The sequence below is a fragment of the Dendropsophus ebraccatus genome, chromosome 3 (assembly GCF_027789765.1).
Source record: "Dendropsophus ebraccatus isolate aDenEbr1 chromosome 3, aDenEbr1.pat, whole genome shotgun sequence".
Classification (NCBI taxonomy): Eukaryota; Metazoa; Chordata; class Amphibia; order Anura; family Hylidae; genus Dendropsophus; species Dendropsophus ebraccatus.
Window position 1 is genome coordinate 191,503,367 of NC_091456.1, and position 23,293 is coordinate 191,526,659.

The following is a 23,293-nucleotide window of genomic DNA, read 5'->3' on the forward strand; positions in this document are numbered from 1 at the left end:
GATGTCTAGCAGATGCAGGGCTGGGTCTTGGCTTTCATCCACCACTGGAAGGATTATTTCCTGGTTTATTTTTGCCGTAGATGCAACTTTTGGTAGAAAACCTGGCATAGTCCTTAGGACTATTCTATCAGGGAGAAGTCTCAAGAAGGTTCCTTGCAAGATAATGCATGCAATTCACTTATCCTCCTGGCGGAGATGAGAAATAGTGTTTTCCAGGATAACCACTTAAGGTCAGATGAGTTGAGAGGTTCAAATGGAGCTTCTGAGAGACTCTTTAAAACAATGGATAGATCCCATGATGGAACCAGATTATGAAATACTGGTCTCAATCTTGCGACTGCTCTGAAAAATCTGGACACCAGAGGAACTCTTGTGAAGGCACCATCTAGGTGAGCATTTATGGCCGTCAGATGGACTTTGAGTGTGTTAAGTTTTAGTCCTTTTTGCAAGCCTTCTTGAAGAGATTGTAAAAGTGATGGAACCTCCTTCAGGCTTTTCTGATTATGAATACACCAGGTAGTATAAATGCGCCAGACTCTAGTGTAGATCTTCAGAGTAGACGGTTTTCTAGATGCTAGAAGAGTTTGAACTACTTCTCTTGATAGTCCTTGATGTTCTAGGAGCTGTCGTTCAAGTTCCATGCTGTTAGGTGTAGACTGGCCAGATTGGGATGATATACTTCCCCTTGCTGTAGGAGATCCGTGTGTAAGGGTAGCTGCCATGATTCCCCTTTCGATAAGGCCAACACGAGCGGAAACCAAGCCCGTAGGGGCCAGAATGGTAGGATTACAATTGCTCACACATTCTCGTCGCAGATTTTCTTCAATACCTTCGGGATTAACAGGATTGGAGGGAATGCGTATATAAACATCTCTTTCCATGGGATTGAGAGGCCGTCCACCGCTAAGGGTTGGTCTGTCTTGGAGAGTGAGCAGAACTTGCGCAGTTTCGAATTGTGGCGAGAGGCCATAACATCCAGGTCTGGTTGTCCCCATTTCTTCACCAGTTGGTTGAAAATGGACTGCTTCAACTCCTATTCCCCTGGGTGAATCGATTTCCTGCTCAACCAATCGGATTTGGTGTTCAGGTCCCATTTGATGTGGACTGCAGTGAGGGAAAGTAGATTTGATTCTGCCCATTTCATGAGAAGACTGCATTCCCTCTCTAAAATGGGACTTCGAGTTCCCCCCTGTTTGTTGATATAATAAACGGAGGTTAGATTGTCGGACTGGACTTGGACTGCCCTGTTCCGAAGAAGATGAGTGAAGTGCAGTAGGGCTAACCGGATAGCTCTCAACTATTTCATGTTGGATGACAGACGGAGATCTGACGGGGACCATTTGTTCTGTACCCAAAGATTTTCCACATGGGCACCCCAGCCGAAGCCTGAGGCATCCGTGGTGAGGACTATCACCGGAGGAGATGTCAGACTCTTGCCCAAAAGTAGACGAGATGGAATTAACCACCACTTGAGGTCTCGTTTGAGTTTCGGTGAGATTGGCATTGATGTCTCCAGATGTCTTGGGGATCTTTCCCAGTGCTTTAAGATTTGATTCTGCAGGAGTCTGATGTGAGCTTTTGCCCACAGAACAGCATCTATTGATGAAGTTAACATTCCCAGCACCCTCATGGCAAAACGGATGGTACATTGCCTTTTGGAGATTAGACATCGGACCGCTCCATTGATCTTCGATACTCTGTCTGCCGAAAGAAAGAGTCGCATCTTCAGAGAATCTATGACATAACCCAGGTAAGTTGTTTTTGTGGACGGTACAAGTTTTGATTTTTTCAGGTTTATAATGAAACCTTCCAGAGTCTTCACTGTCATAGAGAGATGATGTTGCAGAAGATCTTGTGATGGAGCCGAGACTAGCCAGTCGTCCAGGTACGGGGTGACACAAACTCCCTGAATTCTGAGATAGGCTGTGAGGACTACTGCAATTTTGGTAAATACTCTCGGAGCTGAGGTGATGCCAAAGGGAAGGCAAGTGAACTGAAGATGATGAACTTGGTGGTGGTGATTCAGAAAAGCTACTCTGAGATACTTGCGGTGACCTTCTAAGATAGGCACGTGAAGATAGGCATCTTGAAGGTCTATGGTAGCCATGTAGTCTCCTCTTTGGATATTCATCACCGCTGATTAAATTGTCTCCATCTTGAGCTTTCTTTTGATGAAGTATCTGTTGAGAAAAGTTAAATCGATAACCAGTCTTCATCCTCCCCCCACCTTTGGGACAGGAAATATAGGGGAGTATACTCCTGTGTTTTTTTCCTCGTCTGAAACAGTCTCTAGTGCATCTTTTTGGATAAACTCCTGAAGAAGTTGATGAACGACTGTATTGTTTCCTCTGTTCAGAACAAATCTGTCTGGGGGGTATTCTCTGAGCTCTAGTGAGTAACCCCTCTGAACGATGGAAGTAACCCAGACATCCGAGGATGTTTTTAACCAGAATTTTGCGAATTTCAGGAGTCTTGCTGCCACAGGTGGAGGGGGAGGCCTGGTGTCATGCTCTATCCTCCTTGGTGTCAGGCTTCTTTTTGTAATTTGACTGCTGCTTGCTTCCTCTGTACTGGCCTTTTCCTTCTGAGGAACAAAAATTATAGCGTCTTTTTGGAGACCTTTGATACCGATTTTTATATGACTTAAATGGTTGTTTTTTCTGAGGAAAAACTGTGCCTTTGTTCCCATTTAGTTTGTTCAAAATTTCTTCCAGATTTGGACCGAACAAGGAGGATGGATGAAAAGTCAATGAAACAAAATGATTTTTTGAAGGCACATCTCCACTCCACTGTTTTATCTATAGGGAACGTCTAGCTGAGTTTGCTAAAGCCATAGCCTTGGATGTGTACTTCAAGCTATCTAGAGAGCTGTCACAAAGAAAGTCCGATGCAGATTTTATGACTGTCATATTGTCAAGTAGATCTTCTCTGCGTACACCTTCTTCAATATCATGCTGAAGTTGGCGTATCCACACCCTAAGGGCTCTAGCCACCGGAATGGAGGACATATTTATTCGGGAAGACGAAGCAGCAGCAGCATATGTTTTTTTTACATAAGGAGTCGGCATTTCTCTCCATAGGGTCAGATAAGAGAGTTGAGTCTTCTGATGGAAATAGAGACTTTTTGGATAACTGAGCAGCTGGAATGTCAACCATTGGTGGGAAAGACCAGGTATTAGTGACATTAGTGTCCAATCTATATGTAGATTTGAACTTTGACCCAGACTCAGATTTTTCTGGTTTACACCAGGATTTCTCAAACCAATCCTTTATTAATGGGTGGGATGGAAATACTTTATTTTTGGTGGGAGGAAAATAATATAACTGGTCTTTCTTTGGTTTATGACACACATCCCTTGTAGACTCTAGTGTCTCGTTGACTGCAGACAGTAACTTAGACATTGATTCTTTCTGAAATAGAAACATGTTTTCATTTGCATCTAAGGCCCCGTTCCCACTGAGGAAAGGTAGCGGAATTCCGCGACGGAATTGTTCGCCGCGGAATGCCGTTAGCCTCCTGCTCATAATGGGAGTCTATGGGAGGTGCGCGCTCCTGCCCTGTCCGCGCTGAAGAATGAACATGTTCATTCTTCAGCGCGTACAGAGCAGGAGCGCGCGCCTCCCATAGACTCCCATTATGAGCGGGAGGCTAACGGCATTCCGCGGCGGACAATTCCGTCGCGGAATTCCGCTACCTTTCCTCAGTGGGAACGGGGCCTAAATCAGAATCTTCAGGGGAAGAAACATCAGAGGGTGCATAAGCCTCAGAGGCAGAGGAGGAAGCAGGATTAGGAGCAGATCTCTTGCGGCTCTTATGAGGAGTGGTTTGTGAAACAAATGCAGCTTTAATTTCCTTAAAAGTATCAGATAACTGGCTTTTGAACCAAGATAGAAATTCATTTGGTTGCAATTGATCCTGGGATCTTGCAGCTCTACAATTTGAGCAGGAAGAATGTTTCCATGTATCAGGCATAGGCTGCTGACATTTAGCACAAATATTGTGCCTGGCTTTCCTCCTCCTCTTTCCTCTAGAATCTGACATTCTGTAAAACAAGAAAATGTCAGTCAGAGGAATGTAATAATAAATATACATGGGCCACTGAGACCGCACCAACCTTCCTCAGCAACGGGATACACTGCCCTGGCAGAGCGTGGTCCCCCCTGGCTTACTTCCAGCTTTTATGCTGAAAAGCCCGCAAACGTGACGATCCCGCACATACGCCCCGCCCATCAATGACGTCGGAAGGCAGGCGCATGCGCAGAAGGCCGCGAGCTCCCCTAGGCCATATTGGAAAAGGTCCGTGAACCGGAAGTTAGAGCTCGCGACCCCCCCGCACGCACCGCCCCCTCCGACGTCAGGAAGCGGACGGATGCACAGAGGACGCCGAACTTACCGCCGCCATGTTGGATATGGTCTGCGGTCGATGCCTGAGTAGCAGGCAACAACTAAGGATGTTTGCATCCGTGCAGGTTAAAATGAATGTATAACACTCACCTATGTGTGGCAGTGACTAGCACTGATTTCATGGCTGGTTAATAATATGTGATGGTGTAATAACCCAGACACATGAACTTCAGCCGAGGGACCAGGTTTAACATCTGGAAATATATATACAGCTGGAAATCTTGCCAGCTTCAGGGACTGGGATAATCCACAGTTTAATGTTAGACACCATCCTTTCATGTCTTCATACCCTTCTGAACAGAGAAGAGAAAAAGATACAATGGTCTGACTGTTTCCTTCATCCTTTATAGGGGGTCACCAGGTGCAGTGCATTAATCTATTCTTTGCTTGTATTGCTAGATTAACCCTTCTGCTCCGGGTCAACGGAATCCATTAACCCATTTGTGTGCTGCCGAGGACGATCAGGAAAGTGAGATGTCTTGCAGACGGATGCAGCAGTCTTGAAATTGCCACCAATCAAGTGTTTCATGGCAAATAGCCAACAGGGTCGCAAGAAGTGTGTTGAAAAAAAAAAAAAAAAGGCGCAAAATAACTGCCCATGAATTGAGAAAAATCAAGCGTGAAGCTGCCAAGATGCCATTAGCCACCGGCCTGCCATATTTCAGAGCTGCAACATTACTGGAGTATTAAAAGGCACAAGGTGTGCGATACTCAGCGACATGGCCAAGGTAAGGAAGGCTGAAAAACGAGAAACAGATTATAAAACGTCAAGACTGGGCCAAGAAATATCTTGACTGTTTTTTCTAAGGTTTTATGGACTGATGAAATGAGAGGGACTCTTGATGGGCCCGAGGCTGGATCAGACCAGCCCACCTCTAGTGCTTCTTCCCCCGCCTGGTACCTGTGAATAGAACGGAGCCGTACAAGGGAACCGGGCCGTGGTTCAAAAAAACGGGTAATGTTAAAGCGAATATACCTGATGGATCATTCACTTTAAATAAAATAGATTTGTCAGCGAGATACTCTAGGAGGAGCAAGAAATGGTAGTATAAGGAAATGAACATAGATAGACCCTCACAATACCGGTATTTGAAAAACAAAAAAGACGGAAGGAAAAAAAATGTTAGTAAATAGAGGGCGCTCTTCCAAGTCCAGGTCCCATCTGCGGTTCATAAGCACATATGCTAGTTTCCCCAGCTAACACATCAGGGAAGAGCGCCTACTAGAGGTGAGCGAACCGGGTTCGGGCCAATCCGAACCCAAACGTTCGGCATTTGATTAGCGGTGGCTGCTGAACTTGGATAAAGCCCTAAGGCTATGTGGTAATCATGGATATAGTCATTGGCTGTATACATGTTTTCCAGACAACCTTAGAGCTTTATCCAAGTTCAGCAGCCCCAGCTAATCAAATACCGAACGTTCAGGTTCGGATGGAACCCGAACTCGGTTCGCTCATCTCTAGTGCCTACATTTTCCTGGGTGTTTTGCTCCTCTACAATAAGCAGCAATCCTGCAGTAATCTTACTCTCTGGCCCCCCCGGCAGGGCCGGCTCCAAGTTTATGTGGGCCCTTGGGCGACGAAGCCTCAGCGGGCTCCTTTGTGGTGCACACATATCGAGCTAGAGAGATAAGATAGATAGATAGATACATAGAGATATATGAAGGGTAGTCATTCTGCAGCCCTCCACTGTCCCCAAAAAAGCAATTAAGGGCAATATGTGTCTTCAAATAGTATCCAGGTGGCTCTGTGCTATATCTTCTCTGTACCTCCATATAGTAGTTGGCCCCTCTGTGCATTCATATGGGTAGCCACCCTCCCCCCGCCTGCCCAGTAAGTAGAATCCCTCATGTACAGTAGCTATCCCCTTTGTAGTATCTGTCCTGTGCTGGTCACATAGCAAAAACTGTACATCCAGGAACTCATCTCTGCTTGATTCTGTGAATGGAAAAGCTGTAATTCTGCACTGATCAAGTCCTTTTTTACACATCTTTTGATTTGTTACAGTGTATCAGTGCAGGTTAGGCCTACCAAGAATTTCTGCTGCCATCCGTGATTGGGATTTCCTATTTACATCTGGCAATTGAAAACCACAGCCATGCATATTTACAGATTTCTATCAACACCCCTATAGACCTGTGTGCTGAGCCCAATATGTACATAACTGTAACACTGAGAGGGCATAATCTGCTAAAGTCTTATGGCTCATGCACTGCCGACCTCCTCACAGAGCAGCAGAAAGGGTTAACAGCTGAAGCGTCTGGAGGTCAGCAGTGCAGGGGCAGATAAGACATCAATGTTCCTGCTGTTAACCCCTAATGGCCTGCAGTAGGAGCAGGCACAGGTCACAGGACTGTCAAGAGACACAAGTACCGGGGAAAGAAAAGAGAGCAGGAGAGCTTGTTGTTAAGACATTGAAGCCCAGGATCCAGCGTGATGGAGAGTGAAACAGCGCTATGGCCTCTGCTCCGGAGCTCGTCCTCCCCTCCCCCTGCCGTTGTACAGATTACTTCGGTGCCCCTGTCACTCCTGGATCGCTTTCATCTTGCTCCAGGCCTTGAGGGGCACGGAATACGAAGTTGCAGTAGCCAGGCTTCACTTCGCACACCCACAGCAACAGGCATGGTAGCAAACGTGATGGCACCCCCTGCAGCCTCAGTGACGGGGGAAAAAAGTAGCAAAAGTGGGCCCCTAGAGGCGCTGTGGGCCCCGGCACTTGCCCTAGTATGCCGGGTGCTGACACCGGCCCTGCCCCCCGGGGTACGGTGCACTCAGCAGCAGAGTGGAGACAGTGAGCAGAGATATTTTATTTTAAAACAACGGCTGTTATATTGAAATAATGGCCGTTATTTACTGTTATATGGCAGCCATCCACTCAATTTCACCATTGTGTGAACAGATCCTTTCTGTGTTTTCAAACCACTCCTGGTTTTGGTTGCAATATGAGGACCACAATACTGACTGAAATATACGTAGTGTGAACCCAGCCTAATATCTGATATGTCCTTTATCTAGGGACCATATATTAAATGGATTTTTAGAACAGGGAGATGGAAAAAAAACTTGCTCTGTCCTCTCCAGACACCGACAATGTACATTACACACATACAGCTCAGCTACATGTACATTACACACATACAGCTCAGCTACATGTACATTACACACATATACAGCTCAGCTACATGTACATTACACACATATACAGCTCAGCTACATGTACATTACACACATATACAGCTCAGCTACATGTACATTACACACATATACAGCTCAGCTACATATACATTACACACATACAGCTCAGCTACATGTACATTACACACATACAGCTCAGCTACATGTACATTACACATATACAGCTCAGCTACATGTACATTACACATATACAGCTCAGCTACATGTACATTACACATATACAGCTCAGCTACATGTACATTACACATATATACAGCTCAGCTACATGTACATTACACATATACAGCTCAGCTACATGTACATTACACATATACTGCTCAGCTACATGTACATTACACATATACAGCTCAGCTACATGTACATTACACATATACAGCTCAGCTACATGTACATTACACATATATACAGCTCAGCTACATGTACATTACATATATACAGCTCAGCTACATGTACATTACACACATACAGCTCAGCTACATGTACATTACACACATACAGCTCAGCTACATGTACATTACACACAGGGCTCTGCTGCAGGCATATATAACACACACATACACAGCTCTGCTCCACACACATCACACACACACAGCTCTGCTGCATACACATCACTTCAGCTCATCCAGCACAGCAGAGTCCTGCATACACTGAGCAGCAGCCCCTGATCATGTGACTCCTTGACTCCACCCCCTCCTTCCCATGTGACTGATCACATGACTGTGACATCATGGCAGGTCCTGTAAGCGCAGGGGAAGCACACGGCTCCTGTACAGCTCTGCGGGTGGAGGTACAGTATTTGTGTGGACCAAAAATTTTGCACAATGTTGTCACTATAGAACTTTGTGTGGATGCAGGATTTTTTATGTGATGATTCTGACTAAATATCAACCTTAGATCTTTTCCTGCTATGACAGTGATCTATGAGTCTCCTTATCTTTCACTTCAGGTCCCAACAATACAGGATCCTCAGCTGATATCTTCTATGTGAGAGAAGTTTTCTGACTGATTTATGAACAATGAAGAGAGACAGGAACAAGATGGCGGAGAGGATAATAACCCTCACTCTAGAGATACTCTTTCGGCTTACTGGAGAGGTGAGGGATTCTGGGAGTGATGTCATCATGACATCATTCTTATCTATGGAATAACAGATGGATAGGACTGGAGAGGTGAGGGATTCTGGGAGTGATGTCATCATGACATCATTCTTATCTATGGAATAACAGATGGATAGGACTGGAGAGGTGAGGGATTCTGGGAGTGATGTCATCATGACATCATTCTTATCTATGGAATAACAGATGGATAGGACTGGAGAGGTGAGGGATTCTGGGAGTGATGTCATCATGACATCATTCTTATCTATGGAATAACAGATGGATAGGACTGGGGAGGTGAGGGATTCTGGGAGTGATGTCATCATGACATCATTCTTATCTATGGAATAACAGATGGATAGGACTGGAGAGGTGAGGGATTCTGGGAGTGATGTCATCATGACATCATTCTTATCTATGGAATAACAGATGGATAGGACTGGAGAGGTGAGGGATTCTGGGAGTGATGTCATCATGACATCATTCTTATCTATGGAATAACAGATGGATAGGACTGGAGAGGTGAGGGATTCTGGGAATGGATGGAGTGATAGTAATGTGTCTCTCCATACACAGGATTACACAGTAGTGAAGAAGTCCTCTAGTGGGCGCTGTGGGGCCCCGGGGTGTGAAGGATGGGGAAGAACCCTGAGCCCAATCCCGGGGCCCCTGATACATGAGGAAATGGAGGAAGAGAAGATCCTAGAAGTCACCAACAAGATGGTGGAGCTGCTGAGTGGAGAGGTGAGACTGTGGCTGCTGGGAATGCTGGGACATTATACAGTAACACCACTGGAGGGGTGGGGGGGATGACTGTGTGATCATTGTGTGTGTCAGGTTCCTATAAGGTGTCAGGACGTGGCGGTCTATTTCTCCATGGAGGAGTGGGAGTATGTAGAAGGACACAAGGATCAGTACAAGGATGTGATGCTGGAGGATCAGCAGCCCCTCCCAGCAGCAGGTAATAGACAGGACTATATACACACCTCCTCTCTGTATTATCTGGATGGAAAGAATGAATTCAGTCTCTGTATGTGTTCCCTCCAGTCAGATCCAGTAAGAGAACAGCACCAGAGAGATGCCCCCGTCCTCTTCCTCCACAGGATCAGGATCAGGTAGATGGAGATGTTCCCTATGATCTGTACATCCCACCTGACTTCTACTGTCTGATGACTTTTACAATCTTTCTCTCATATCTTATGAATCAGGGGGAAGATGAGAACAATATTAGTGGTCCAGAGACAGATTACAGCGGTGATGAGCAGTATAAGGAGGACATCACTACAGGGAAAGATCTGAACTATATTGATGCTATAAAGATAATAGTTAAAGAAGAGCCAGATGTGAGCGGTGATGAGCAGTATATGGAAGATGTCACTACAGAGAAAGATGGGAACTGTATTGATGCTCTAGACATAATAGTAAAGGAAGAGACAGATGACAGCAGTGATGAGCAGTATAAGGAAGACATCACTACAGGTAACCGCCCAGGTGAGTACCACTAAATGAAGAGAACACTCCCAGATTCTGTGCACACCTGTGGAATATAGTCATTTAATATGTCTGCGCTGTGCAGGCCTGCTGTTTCACTTTACTACATTGTCTGTACATGTAGCTTTTTTTCCTTTAAGTCTAACATGTGATTCAGCTCAATTGCCTCAGATATATAACATCCACCCCATAATGATGCAGTTGCCGCTACAAACATTCGATATATAGAGCTCCCTGATGTCAGTGCCTAGAATTTCTTCCCTCCTTTTTAATGCCGCACAGAAACGTAAGACAGTCCCTGAAATCCAGCAACCACTGGAATAATTAAATTCTAGAAATGCCCCCCCCCCCCCTGATCTTCCCCCATCCTCTGTGAGCGCTATTTTCAAAAAGCAACCACATCCAAAGTCAAGAACACATAATGTTAAAGAGCAGGGTAAACAATTTTCCGCAGACTTTATAACATTTATGGGTTGAAGTAGTGATTTCGAGCTGGGCCTTCTTGTTTTACATCGGGGGCTGTCCTCATGAACATATAAATGGGGAAAAATTCCGTCAAACCTCAAAAATCTTATAGGAAGTCTCCACCTTAAGGTCATACTCACACAATTTTTTCACTAAGTAACGGCCATTGTTGCAGGATTGCAATAACGGATGCTATTTAGTGAGGAAATCAAATAACATTGTTTTCTATGAAATCCCGGCAGGAGTGTATACACACAGTATACACTCTGGCTGGGATTCCATGCGGCCGCACTCAAGACTGACATGTTAAGTTTGTGCGGCTGCTATTCATTGAATAGCAGCCACACAAAATTGACAGTGCAGACAATATAAACTGTGGCTCCGGTCTCGCTTTACATTGTCAGTTATGGTGAATTGGAACGTGGGCATACCCCAATGTGCTTACATCCGAATTCAAAAGAAATTAAGTTGGTTCCGGTTTGAACTTCAGACAGCAGAGATTCTGTGACACGGCCGCTTACTTACAGCATTAGAACGTGGCCTAAGAGGGAAAGCTGTTCTACCTGCAAAGGGGAGAGTAAATCCAGCAATACAATCACAGGACACTAAAAGGTTGCTTTCTGAAGAACATCCGTCCTGGCTGTCATGTCAGATCCACCGTTGCAGCCTGCCATAAGCAGGTTGTGCTTGTAGGTCTCCGGGTCAATGCAATACGTAAGTAAGTTGGATACGGAATTGAAGGTTCTTTTAAAAGTTCCTCTGAAGACTCCAAAAAATTTACATTTGGTATGACTGCATACAGTACAGGAAAAACTAGGGAAGGGGACCAATGCTACTGGAAAAATGTTATGCCAGATGCTGTCTGAGCTTTTCGGCTCTATGATCTGTGATAGATGCCTGTTGTCAGGAATGTGCACTAGCTTGGTGTGAACTGGGCCTGGTGTTTGCTTTTATGTGCCACATTCGATTGCTTCTCAGCTTCCTGGCAATGCAGGAGTTAAGCTGAGAAGCTTCTAGACTTAATTTATACACCTGAGTGGGCTCTTTGATTGAGGGGTTTCTCTGCCTGTCTGTAACCTGGGAGATCAGAGCGCTGGTTCAATGGGGATCCAGACCGGGCTCTTGGTTAGCATAAAAGAAAGCTGAGTCAGTCTCCCAGCGCTGGCTATTAGGTTAACTCCTGGCCTCAGCTCCTCATGTCTATTCCTGCTATTCCCTTCCTAATTCGCTCTGACTGCTCAACTTGTTATCTGACCTCCCGCCTGACCTTGGACTATCCTATTGCTGATTTTTGTACTGCGTTGCCCGTTTGGTTCTGACTTGGCTTTCTCACTATTCTATATTGTGTTTTTCTGTCTGTCTTGTTCTGTGTTCCACATACGCAGCATAGGGAACGCCTTCGTGGTTGTCCGCGGCCGCCTAGGGCCGACTGAGGCAAGTAGGTAGGGACAGTGGGTGGGTTGAGATCTAGGGCCCACTGTCTTGTCCTGTCCGTACCTCCCTGTCCTGACAGAATAACCAGCCAGACTGTCGTTTGCCTCATATACAACAGGAACGACTTGACTAATATAGTGGACCAGATGCAGCGGCTCAACACCATGGGGCAGGAGCTGGCTGTAAGGGTCCAGGAACAGGAGACAGCCCCCGACAGCTTACTATGACCTCCCCGGTACCTCCAGAGCCACCCGTCCAGCTCCCAGAGAAATTTAAGGGGGAAAGGAGAAGCTTACGGACGGTGGACCAGTTCTTCTCGGCATTAGGGTTACTTTATGATGACCCGAACAGTGCCGATAATGCCGAGCATCAGCTGACTTTGCTAAGGCAGGGTAAACGTCCGGTGAAGGACTATTACTCTGAGTTTAGGCAGTGAAGCGGCCCTTCTACTTGGAACGACTCTGCCCTCCGGTATCAGTTCCAGGCTGGGCTGAGTGACCTTTGAAGGACCTGCTGGTGGCTTATCCTTCTCCTGACACTCTCAAGGAGTACTTGACCTTAGCTATTCCAGTGGACCGACGTTTGAGGGACAGAAAGCAGGAAAGAGGTACCCCAGACCATCCTAGAAATCCCTTGTGCATTAACCACTCCAGAAGAACCTATGCAGGTAGACTCCACCAACGCCAAGGTCAGACAAGCGCACTGCCTGCAGAACAACTTGTGTCTGTATTGTGGGAAAGCAGGACACAGTGTACGGCAATGTATTTCTGAGCCGGGACCACCGCCGGAAAACTCCAGCGCCTGAGTGACTATCGAGGGGGTTACTTTTGCCAATTTCTCTGGTGTTGGGGGAGAAAAGTGTTTCTGGGTATGCCCAGATCAATTCTGGGTCCTTGGCAAATTTTATTAACCCTGTGTTTTTCTCTGGTTTAGAGGTATGTCCCCTGCGGCTCAGGTGTCCAGTTAATGTCACTAGAGCAGACTCTGCCCCCTTTGCCCAAGGGGACGTACGGTATACGACCCCCTGCCTGGAAGTTAAGGTGGGGTCTGTTTATGTTGCAAAACATTGATTTTCTTCTTAAGCATAATTTGTCGTCTGACGTGATTCTGGGATTACCCTGGTTGGAGGCACATAACCCTGTCTTTGATTGGTCCAGCAGGGAACTTGTGCGGTGGGGGCCTAAGTGTGCTTCCCACTGTATTGCTGTGGCTCTTGTAGAATGCTCCTCTGGGGAGGGGGAGATTCCGGAATTTTTGTCTGATTATTCAGATGTATTCAATGAAAGGGCGGTGGACAGATTGCCGCCCCACAGACCATATGACTGTTCGATTAAGTTAACTCCCGGTGCCAAATATCCCAGGGGACATATATTCAACTTATCCTGTCCTGCGGGAGTACATAAAGGAAAGTCTGCGTAAGGGTCATATTCACCCCTCCTCCTCTCCTTTGGGGGCGGGATTCTTTTTTGTGGGCAAAAAAAGACAATGGGCTATTGATTACCGGGAATAAAACAAAATTACGGTTAAGAACCAGCACCCGCTACCTCTTATCCCGGATTTGTTTAACCAGATAGTGGGAGCTAAATGTTTTTCAAAAGTTGACTTACAGGGAGCATATCATTTAATCTGAATCAGGGAAGGTGATGAGTGGAAGACCGCCTTCAGTACCCCAGAGGGCCATTTCGAATACCTTGTCATGCCCTTTGGGTTATGTAATGCCCCAGCGGTCTTCCAACATTTTGTTAATGAAATTTTTCGTGAGTATTTAGGTCGTTTTCTTGTTTGATTTTTTTCCCCGATTGGGCTTCTCACATATCGCATGTACAGTCATGGAGCTTTTGAGACAAAATAGTCTTTTTGCCAAGTTGTCGAAATGCCAGTTTGTTATGCAGGAGGTCTCGTTTCTGGGTTATTGTATAACCCCAAACTCATTTGGTATGGATCCGCTTAAGGTTGTAGCCATTGAAAACTGAGAGCGACCCAATAACCTGAAGGCCCTGCAGAGGTTTTGGGGATTCGCCAATTACTATAGGAAGTTTATTAAGGGGTTCTCGCTCATAGCCAAACCCCTTACAGATTTAACTAGGAAAGGTGCGGATCCGGTAAACTTGACCTCGGAAGCTATCAAGGCATGCCCGTTAGGTTCTGACTTGGCTTGCTCACTATTCTATATTGTGTTTGTCTGTTTTGTGTTCCACATACCTCCCTGTCCTGACACTTGTACTTTAGGAATAAGGAGGGGATGAAAAGAGGTTTTTTTTGAGTTTTTCGTTTCATTTTATTTGGCAACAAAATTTGATGCCAAATCTTCTGTAGGGGGCTGTGCCGATGTTGGAGGTGTAAGAGGGTGATTAGGGGAGAATATTAGGTAGAAGGGAGAAGAATGGGGGCTTGTAGTATTTGGCAGCATTTGCTTTTAGAAATGACTGCCCTAAATCCTTCTCTTCTGAAGTCTTCACTAACATGGAGCAACCTACACAAGTTGGTTTAAATCTGTCCTCAGTTTTTGTGTGATATTACAACTCGACTCCATTCCTGTCAGTGGAACTGAGCTGCAATAAGACAAACAAAATGAGGACAAGAGTTGCCTTTTTCTGAAAGTTAAGGGGGTTGTCTAGCAAAAATCTTTTTCTCTCAAATCAACTGGTGTCAGAAAGTTATAAAGATTTATAATTTACTTCTATAAAAAAAAAAATGTCCAGTCTTCCCATACTTATTAGGTTCTGTATGTCCTGCAGGAAGTGTTGTTTTATTTCCAGTGCTCTCTGCTGACACCTCTGTCCAGAGCGGCAGCAAATTCCCATAGAAAAACCTCTCCTGCTCTGGACAGTTCCCGACATGGACAGAGGTGGCAGCAAAGAGCACTGTGTCAGACTGGAAAGAATACACCACTTCCTGCAGGACATACAACAGCTGATAAGTATGGGAAGAGTTGAGATTTTTTAATAGAAGTAAATTACAAATCTATATAACTTTCTGACACCAGTTGATTTGAAAGAAAAGGATTTTCGCTGGACAACCCTTTTAACAGCTATGCTTTTCTGGTTTTTCTAACCCTGGATAACACCTTTACGCTAGATTTCGACACATTGTACAGAATTATATCAGAGGCTTTACTGAAGTTTAAATTCTGTTTTTCCTTGGCAGATGAGTATATCAGGAGCTCAGAGGGACATCAGAGGGACATATCTTCAGATTTTACAGCAGACGATGATATCACACAAGATACATATGAGGGGCATACGACACAGACTGTTAAGCAGAACAAAAAATTCAAAAAGGGCGATGAACATCAAAGAGGTCACAAAGAAGAGAAACCATTTTCATGTCCACAATGTGGAAAATGTTTTACTTATAAAAGATATCTTGGGAAACATCTGAAAACTCACACAGGAGAGAGACCATTTTCATGTCCAGAATGTGGGAAATGTTTTTGTCAGAAATCAACTCTTATTGAGCATCAGAGAATTCACACAGGAGAGAAGCCATTTGCATGTTCTGAATGTGGAAATTGTTATAATCGGAAAGCAGATCTTCTTACACATCAAAGCCTTCACACAGGTGACAAACCATTTTCATGTTCAGAATGTGGAAAATGTTTTACTTTGAAATCGAGGCTTCTTAGACATCTTAGAGTTCATACAGGGGAGAAGCCATTTCCTTGCCCAGAATGTGGAAAGCGGTTTTCTCAGAAATCAGCTATTATTGAACATCAAAGAATTCATAGAGGGGAGAAGCCATTTAAATGTTTAGAGTGTGGGAAATGCTTTATTGGAAAATCAGCTGTTGTTCAACATCAAAGAATTCACACAGGGGAGAGGCCATATTCATGCTCACAATGTGGCAAGTCTTTTAACACGAGCTCATATTTGATTAAACATCAGAGAATTCACACAGGGAGGAAGCTATTTTCATGCCCAGAATGTGATAAGTGTTTTAAGGCAAAGTTAAGTCTCGATGAACATATGAGAATTCACGCAGGGGAGGAGCCATTTTCATGTACAGAGTGTGGGAAATCTTATATTTTCAAATCTAGTCTTGTTAAACATCAAAAAGTTCACACAGGGGTGAAACCATTTTCATGCTATGAATGTGGGAAGTGTTTTACTTTGAAAGAGACTCTTGTTAAGCATGAAAGAACTCACACAGGGGAGAAACCATTTCCATGTGATATATGCGGGAAACATTTCACTTTGAAATCATCTGTTGTTAAACATCAAAGAAGAAGCCATAGTAACACCCAGAGTGTGGGAAATGTTTTACCCAAAAGTGAACTCTAACTTGCACATCAACATATCGATAGATTATAGGGCCAGATTGCTTCAGTACGGACTCAGCCTTTCCTAAGAGTCAAGTTAATGCTACAAAGTTTATTCACACATATTAAAATCTTCTTGACGTGAGTCTGTGACACTACCCTGGTGCAATCACAGTCCATTACAGACACGGATGTGGAACGGCTATAATGGAGTCTGTACGCCCCCCCTCGCTCGGGCAGCATCTGTGATGTGATGCTGGGTGCCGGGGACCTGTATGTATATGCGCTGCGCTGTAATGAAGCAGCCGTGCAGCTCTGACACTACACCGCTGCGCATATTTATACATGGGCGGGGGGGGGGAAGTCCGTTACAAGCATTCCACGTCCGCGTGAAACACAGAATGTGTGAATGCAGCCTAGGGTTCATATAAGCTGCTAGTGCAAGTTATAAAGTAGAGGAATTCACTGATAGTTATTACGTATTATGTCTTCGGATAAATTGCCCATGTTTTTTTATGTAAGGGCCAGTTCACACTGGAATTCTGCTGCAGAATCTGCAACATCTCTATGGGAGGGCTCACACACCTCCGCACTCCTCCGTACTCCGCTCAAAGAATTGACATGTCAATTCTTTGAGCGGGGCGCGCAAGCCCTCCCATAGAGTCGCCGGTTTACACTGAGGCAGGCGAGATTCTGCGGAGGAGAGTTTGGCCAAATTTACTCAGTGTGAACTGGCCCCAATATAGAAATAATAGTAGAAGGAGGGACGTGTCGGACAGATGCTTTACAAGCCCCTCCCCGGTTCCAGTGGTGGCTCCCGGATCGCGCTGCCCCGTACCCCCGTCCCGTGGCCGCTTCCTGGTCAGAGCTGCGGCTTGAGACGAGCCAGAGTCCCACCTCGGCCGCTGAATGGCAGAGCTGCCCTGAGATGTCACATTAAGCCGCAGCTTTGACCAGGAAGCGGCAGCAGGACGGGGGTACGGGGCGGCGCAATCCGGGAGCCACTGCTGGAACCAGGGAGGTAAGTCACCGCCGGCTTCGATTTCAACCCCCTCCCCATCCGTACACAAATTATACTGCAGGGCCGGAGTACCCCTTTAACTCGCCCTAAACTCCCCAAAACACCACTCTTTACACCCGCGATCTACAGCGGTATCGGATCCAGGGACTTTTATTCCTTCTGCTTCCCGAACGCCTGCAGTGGGCTCTGTTCCTGCGGCAGCACAGCCATATCCAGGAATCAGGACTCCACCTCTCACCAGTCTGATTCAGGTGGTCGGGTGTGGAGAGAGACAGTCTGCCACAGGAGCAGGCGGCATGGAAGCACGGGCCCCTTGCTCACCGTTAGCTGACAGGCTCAGGATGCTGTAAGAGATGTCCGGAGATCTAAAAACGTACGCTGGTCTGGTGATCGGCTTTATTGGGTGGAAACTTATGGTGCGTTTACACAAACAGATTTATCTGACAAATTTTTTAAGCCAAGGCCCGCAACGGACTATAAACTGGGAACAGGTCATAAAGGAATGACTGAGATTTCTCCTCTTTTCCAATCCATTCCTGGCTTTGGCTTCAGAAATCTGTCAGATAAATCTGTGTGTGTAAAGGCACCATTAACTTCTAATTGATATTAACTGGTCTCTGTTTAATTGTAAACAGGGGGCGTTACAGGGGTCATCAAATATTAGAAAAAACACAGCTACTTTCTTCCATAAACAGCACCACCCCTGTCCTTAGGTTGTGTGTGGTATTGCAGTTCAGCTCCTTTCACTTCTATGGAACTGAACTACAAACCCCCCACACCCAACCTGAGAAGAGGAGTGGTGATGTTTCCGGAAGAAAGTTTTTCTAAGCCTGGATAACCCCTTTAACTCAATCGGAAACTTACATTGATGTATTGTAGTGTATGCTATACATTCATGCTCTTGTATCTTCTCTGTATTCACAATTATTTTATGACTTTTTAACATAGTTTTATTCACTCTTTTGGAATATAATAAAGTTTGACATTATGTAGTTTTATATAGTTTTGTGTTTGTCATTCTTTTGGGGTTTTTTTATTTGGATTTTTTTCTCTGCCAGAGGGTAACGCAAATGCACCTCAGCAGTTTCATCATTTTGCTTGCCGTGTGACATTCCCTCTAAATCTGTATAGTCTGGAGGAAGAAGAGAAAGGAGGACAAGAGTGGAAACCTTTATATATGTTACAGGAGGAAGAAGAGTAAATAGGGACATGATGGAAACCTTTATATATGTTACAGGAGGAAGAAGGGAAAGGAGGACAAGATGGAAACCTTTATATATGTTACAGGAGGAAGAAGAGAAAATAGGGACACAATGGAAACCTTTATATGTGTTACAGGAGGAAGAAGGGAAAGGGAGGACATGGTGGAAACCTATATGTTACAGGAGGAAGAAGGGAAAGGAGGGACATGATGGAAACCTTTATATATGTTACAGGAGGAAGAAGGGAAAGGAGGACAAGATGGAAATCTTTATATATGTTACAGGAGGAAGAAGAGAAAATAGGGACATGATGGAAACCTTTATATATGTTACAGGAGGAAGAAGGGAAAGGAGGACAAGATGGAAATCTTTATATATGTTACAGGAGGAAGAAGAGAAAATAGGGACATGATGGAAACCTTTATATATGTTACAGGAGGAAGAAGGGAAAGGGAGGACATGATGGAAACCTTTATATATGTTACAGAAGGGAAGAAGGGAAAGGGAGACATGATGCAAACCTTTATATATTTTACAAGAAACAATACTGCCGGCAAGGACGTTGTTTGGGCATCTCCTGTGTGGGATTTTTTTTTAGAAACTTTTGGATGATGAAACCCTTGCAGTGTGTAAGCTCTGCAGGAAGAGAATCAGCCGTGGCCATTCAGACACAAACGCAGAACCCGCATGTATGGGCAGGAGCCAGCAATACACGTCCAAAGCGGCTCAACTCCCACCTGGCCAAGCTGCTTCACCATACAGTCCTTTCTGTCCCACTGGATGTGGCCTGTTCCAATGGCTTGTGCTCAGTCATTACTGTTACTGCACTATAGTCTGATGTGGCGGCAAGACCATATATATGTCCTTCGAGGTCAAAGAGGTCAACCATAGCAATGAAGCGGCCAGGGGGATCTATTGACTAGAGTTGATCGAACATTGGAAAATCTTAGGTTTGATTGAACTCGAACATTCACGAACCTGCCGCATTAGATTGCTGATGTCTTCCCGTTCTGTGGGGAAGAAGGAGACTGCCCGGGGACCGCCTGGAATTCTGGGATTCAGCCTAGGTAATAGGCTGAATCACGGAATTTCAGTCCGTACCTGGGCAGTCTCCTCCTTCCCCACGGAACGGGAAGACATCAGCAATCTAATGCGGCAGGTTCGTGAATGTTCGAGTTCGATCAAACCTAAGATTTCACGAGGTTCAATCAACTCTACTGATAGGTACTGGAAGACTAGATTTTTAAATAGAAGTAAATTACAAATCTCTGGCACCGGTTGATTGGAGTTCCCCCATTAACCCCTTCAGTGCCACCGCATTTAACTGTCTATGCTCCAGTCACTGTCCAATCAGGACCCCCGCAGTGCGACTTCAAGAAAACTGAAGATTGTGGCAAAAAAAAAATAAGGCTGTAAACAGCTCAGTAGGTTGAAAAATAAAAGCGTTATGATGCTTTGAAGTTGGGGAGGAAAAAAACGAGAACGCATTAATTGAAATTGGTCTTATCCTTAAGGAGTTAAAAAATCTGACTGTGGGCCGTTCATTGCTCCATGTGGTAGCTGATACACGTCCGACAGCTGATTAAAGGGTAAAGAAAACCTTAAATTTGTTTTATACGTACCTCACTCGCAGGTGTCCTCCTGCCTTGTCTTTGTGTCCCCCACTGACCGCAGCCACTATAGTGACAGCTGCTCAGCCAATACCTGATGGAGGCGGGACAGTCCCACAGTCAGTGATTGCCTAAGTAGCCTGTCACTGTAGTCAGTGGCTGCTGCTGCAATGAGCGGGGATCCCAGGTAAGTTTATAACATTGGGGGAGATTTATCAAACATGGTGTAAAGTAGAACTGCCCTAGTTGTCCCTAGCAACCAATCAGATTACACTTCTCATTCCTCACAGACTCGTTGAAAAGGTGGAAGCTGATTGGTTGCTAGGGGCAACTGAGCCAATTCTACTTACACTAGTTTGATAAATCTAATTATTTTACCACTTTAAAAGGGTTATCAAGCACTACAAAAACATGGCCACTTTCTTCCAGAGACAGCCCCACTCTTGTCTCCAGTTTGGGTGCAGGTTTTGTAACTCATTGAAGTTCCATTGAAGTAGATGGAGCTTAACTGCAAACCAGTATCAGGTCCTAACATAGATGTAATCTAGTGTGATGAATGCATGAATATACATCACTACCACTATCCACATATGACGATAATCCTGATATCTTGCAGTTTTCTTTCTTACCACTACTTCCTGCTCTGTCTATGATGATAAGGAGGAGGCTGCTGGAAAGTGTACACTGTAATTCTGTACAGAGAAAGGTGACACCGGTAGATAGAGGAGACAATAGATGACACTCACAGCTCAGCCTCCCCCTCCATGTGGAATGATCACAGACCACACCCAGAAACCTTTCTTATATAGACAATGGATCTTACCAGCAATCAACTGAAGTGGCCACATCTAGAACCAGACATTAGGCTTCCCAGGACATTAGGCTTTGGCTCAACCAGTGGATACAGAATGCATGAGAACTAACATGGCCTACTCATATATTTGAAACTGGCTCCTCCGTGCATAGCATATATATGAACCATTATGAGTGTAAGCTAGGTGGATAGAAGAACGTAGACTATACTAGACTATACTGTTAATGAGTAGAGAAGATCGAACATCGGGAATTTTCACGTTCGATTTTCAGATGCCTTCCCGTTCTGTGGGGAAGGTGGAGACAGCACAAGTACCGCCTGGAAAACAGGAATACAGCCTATTACCTAGGCTGTATCCCTGTCTTTCAGGCTGTCTCCACCTTCCCCACAGAACGTGAAGGCATCGGGAATCAAATGACGAAGGTTCAAGTTCGATCAAACCTGAAAACTCCCGATGTTCGATCATCTCTATTAATGAGTAACGGGCAGTGGATGTGGACCCGCTGTCATTTCTGGTCATACCAGGGAGCGGAGTCTAAGCGACCTCTAGGTCTTCACCCTTTATCTCGCTTCAGGATGCAGAAGCTGGACTTCTGCTGCTAGAAGACACCAGGTCACTCAACAAGTGTGGTCCCAGGGTGGGTAGTGGCTCGTCCTGAGACTAAGGGGCCTATTCCACGGAGCCATAATCGGCCAATTATCGCTCCGCGGAATAAATACAACGATCAGCCGATGACATCGATCATCAGCTGATCGTTGATATAGGTTTGAACCTATAACTGTAGGGCGCCGACCGCACATCGCTATGTGTAATGGCGGTGTGCAGACAGCAACTGACGATTTACATTACCTATCCAGGCTACAGGGCTCCTCTTGCGGTCTTCTCCCCGGGTCCTGCACGCTCCAGCTTCAGAGCGGCCTGTCTCAGCTCACAGGCTGCTCAGCCAATCACTGGCCGTGGCGGTCCTGGCCTGTGATTGGCTGAGCGGCCTGTCATCTGAGACAGGCCGCTCTGAAGTTAGAGCGCGCAGGACCCGGAAAGAAGAAGACTGCAAGAGAAGCCCTGCAGCCTGGATAGGTAAGGTATAAAGTTTAAGCAAGGGCTGCAAGGACATCAGTAACAATGTCCATGTAGCGCCCACGATAATCGGGCCGTGGAATAGGCCCAGTAAACGAGCGCTGATCTAGCAGATTGGCGCTCGTTTACAGTTATTATTGGGCCCCCGTCAGCCACTGTAATAACACCCTAAGACAGTGCTGGTGCTAAGGACTAGAGATGATTGAACAGCCGAAAATCTTAGGTTTTATAGAACTCGAACCTTGTCAAACATTCTGCATTTGATTCCCGATGCCTTCCCGTTCCGTGGGGAAGGAGGAGACAGCCCAGGTACTGCCTGGAATTCTGGGATTCAGCCTAGGTAATAGGATGTATCCCGGAATTCCAGGCGATACCCGGGCTGTCTACTCCTTCCCCACGGAACGGGAAGGCATCGGGAATCAAATGCAGAAGGTTCAACAAGGTTCGAGTTCTATAAAACCTAAGATTTTCCGCTGTTCAATCATCTCTTCTAAGGACCAGAGAACAGACTGTAATTGGGCAGGAATTGAATAGGCAGTAGGCCGGGTTGTCAACAGGAGAACCAGAACAGGTCAGGATACAGAGAACAATACCTGAGAAATGTGAGAAACCAACAACAGACAAGAAGGCACAAGCAAAGCAGCTTTAAAGGAGTACTCCAGCGGACCAAAAAAAAAAAAAGCTTATATACTTCCCTCCGGTGACGTTCGCCGATTGAATCTCCCGCTTGCTACATCCCCGTCTGCTGCCCTCGGATCTCCCTCACTTCCGGGTTGCGGAGCAGTGAATGGGAGAGAAAAGGCTGCTAGTGCGCATGCGCACCAGCAGCCTTTTCATTGGCTGGAGCACATCACATGACTTCCAGCTTGCTCAGCCAATCAGGGCTGAGCAAGCTGGAAGCCATGTGATGCGCTCCAGCCAATGAAAAGGCTGCTGGTGCACAAGTGCATTCACTGCTGTGGAAGACGCTGAAAAGGAAGAAGACCAGGCCCGCCCCTTGCTCTGACGACATCGACCCAAGATGGCGCCCGGGAGAAGAGGACGGGGTCGACAGTTATTTCTCTTCCGGCAATGGCGGGGGGGGGGGGGGGGTTTGAGGGGTGGGAAAGGGGGGAAACGGGGCCAGATAGCTTATTAACACACATTACAAAGTTATATGACAACAAAAAAAGAGAAGAATCGCCGTAGTACTCCTTTAAATAGATGCAGGAAAGACAGGATAGGT

At 45.7% G+C, this 23,293-nt stretch overlaps 1 protein-coding gene across 3 annotated transcripts; it reads left to right on the forward strand.

Moving 5' to 3' along the window:
• The first annotated feature begins 8,548 nt into the window (after positions 1-8,548).
• On the forward strand, positions 8,549-16,698 carry LOC138786776 (gastrula zinc finger protein XlCGF26.1-like). Of its 3 annotated transcripts, none has more exons than XM_069963819.1 (4): positions 8,549-8,692; positions 9,272-9,810; positions 9,904-10,186; positions 15,233-16,698. In XM_069963819.1, the coding sequence occupies exons 3-4, from the start codon at positions 10,060-10,062 to the stop codon at positions 16,363-16,365; spliced, it is 1,260 nt and encodes a 419-aa protein (XP_069819920.1). In that variant the 5' UTR covers positions 8,549-8,692; positions 9,272-9,810; positions 9,904-10,059; the 3' UTR covers positions 16,366-16,698. The 3 variants fall into 3 exon arrangements, with proteins under 3 accessions (XP_069819920.1, XP_069819922.1, XP_069819921.1); XM_069963821.1 differs by having other exon boundaries at positions 9,904-10,174; XM_069963820.1 differs by lacking the exon at positions 8,549-8,692 and having other exon boundaries at positions 9,253-9,810.
• The last annotated feature ends 6,595 nt before the right edge of the window (positions 16,699-23,293 follow it).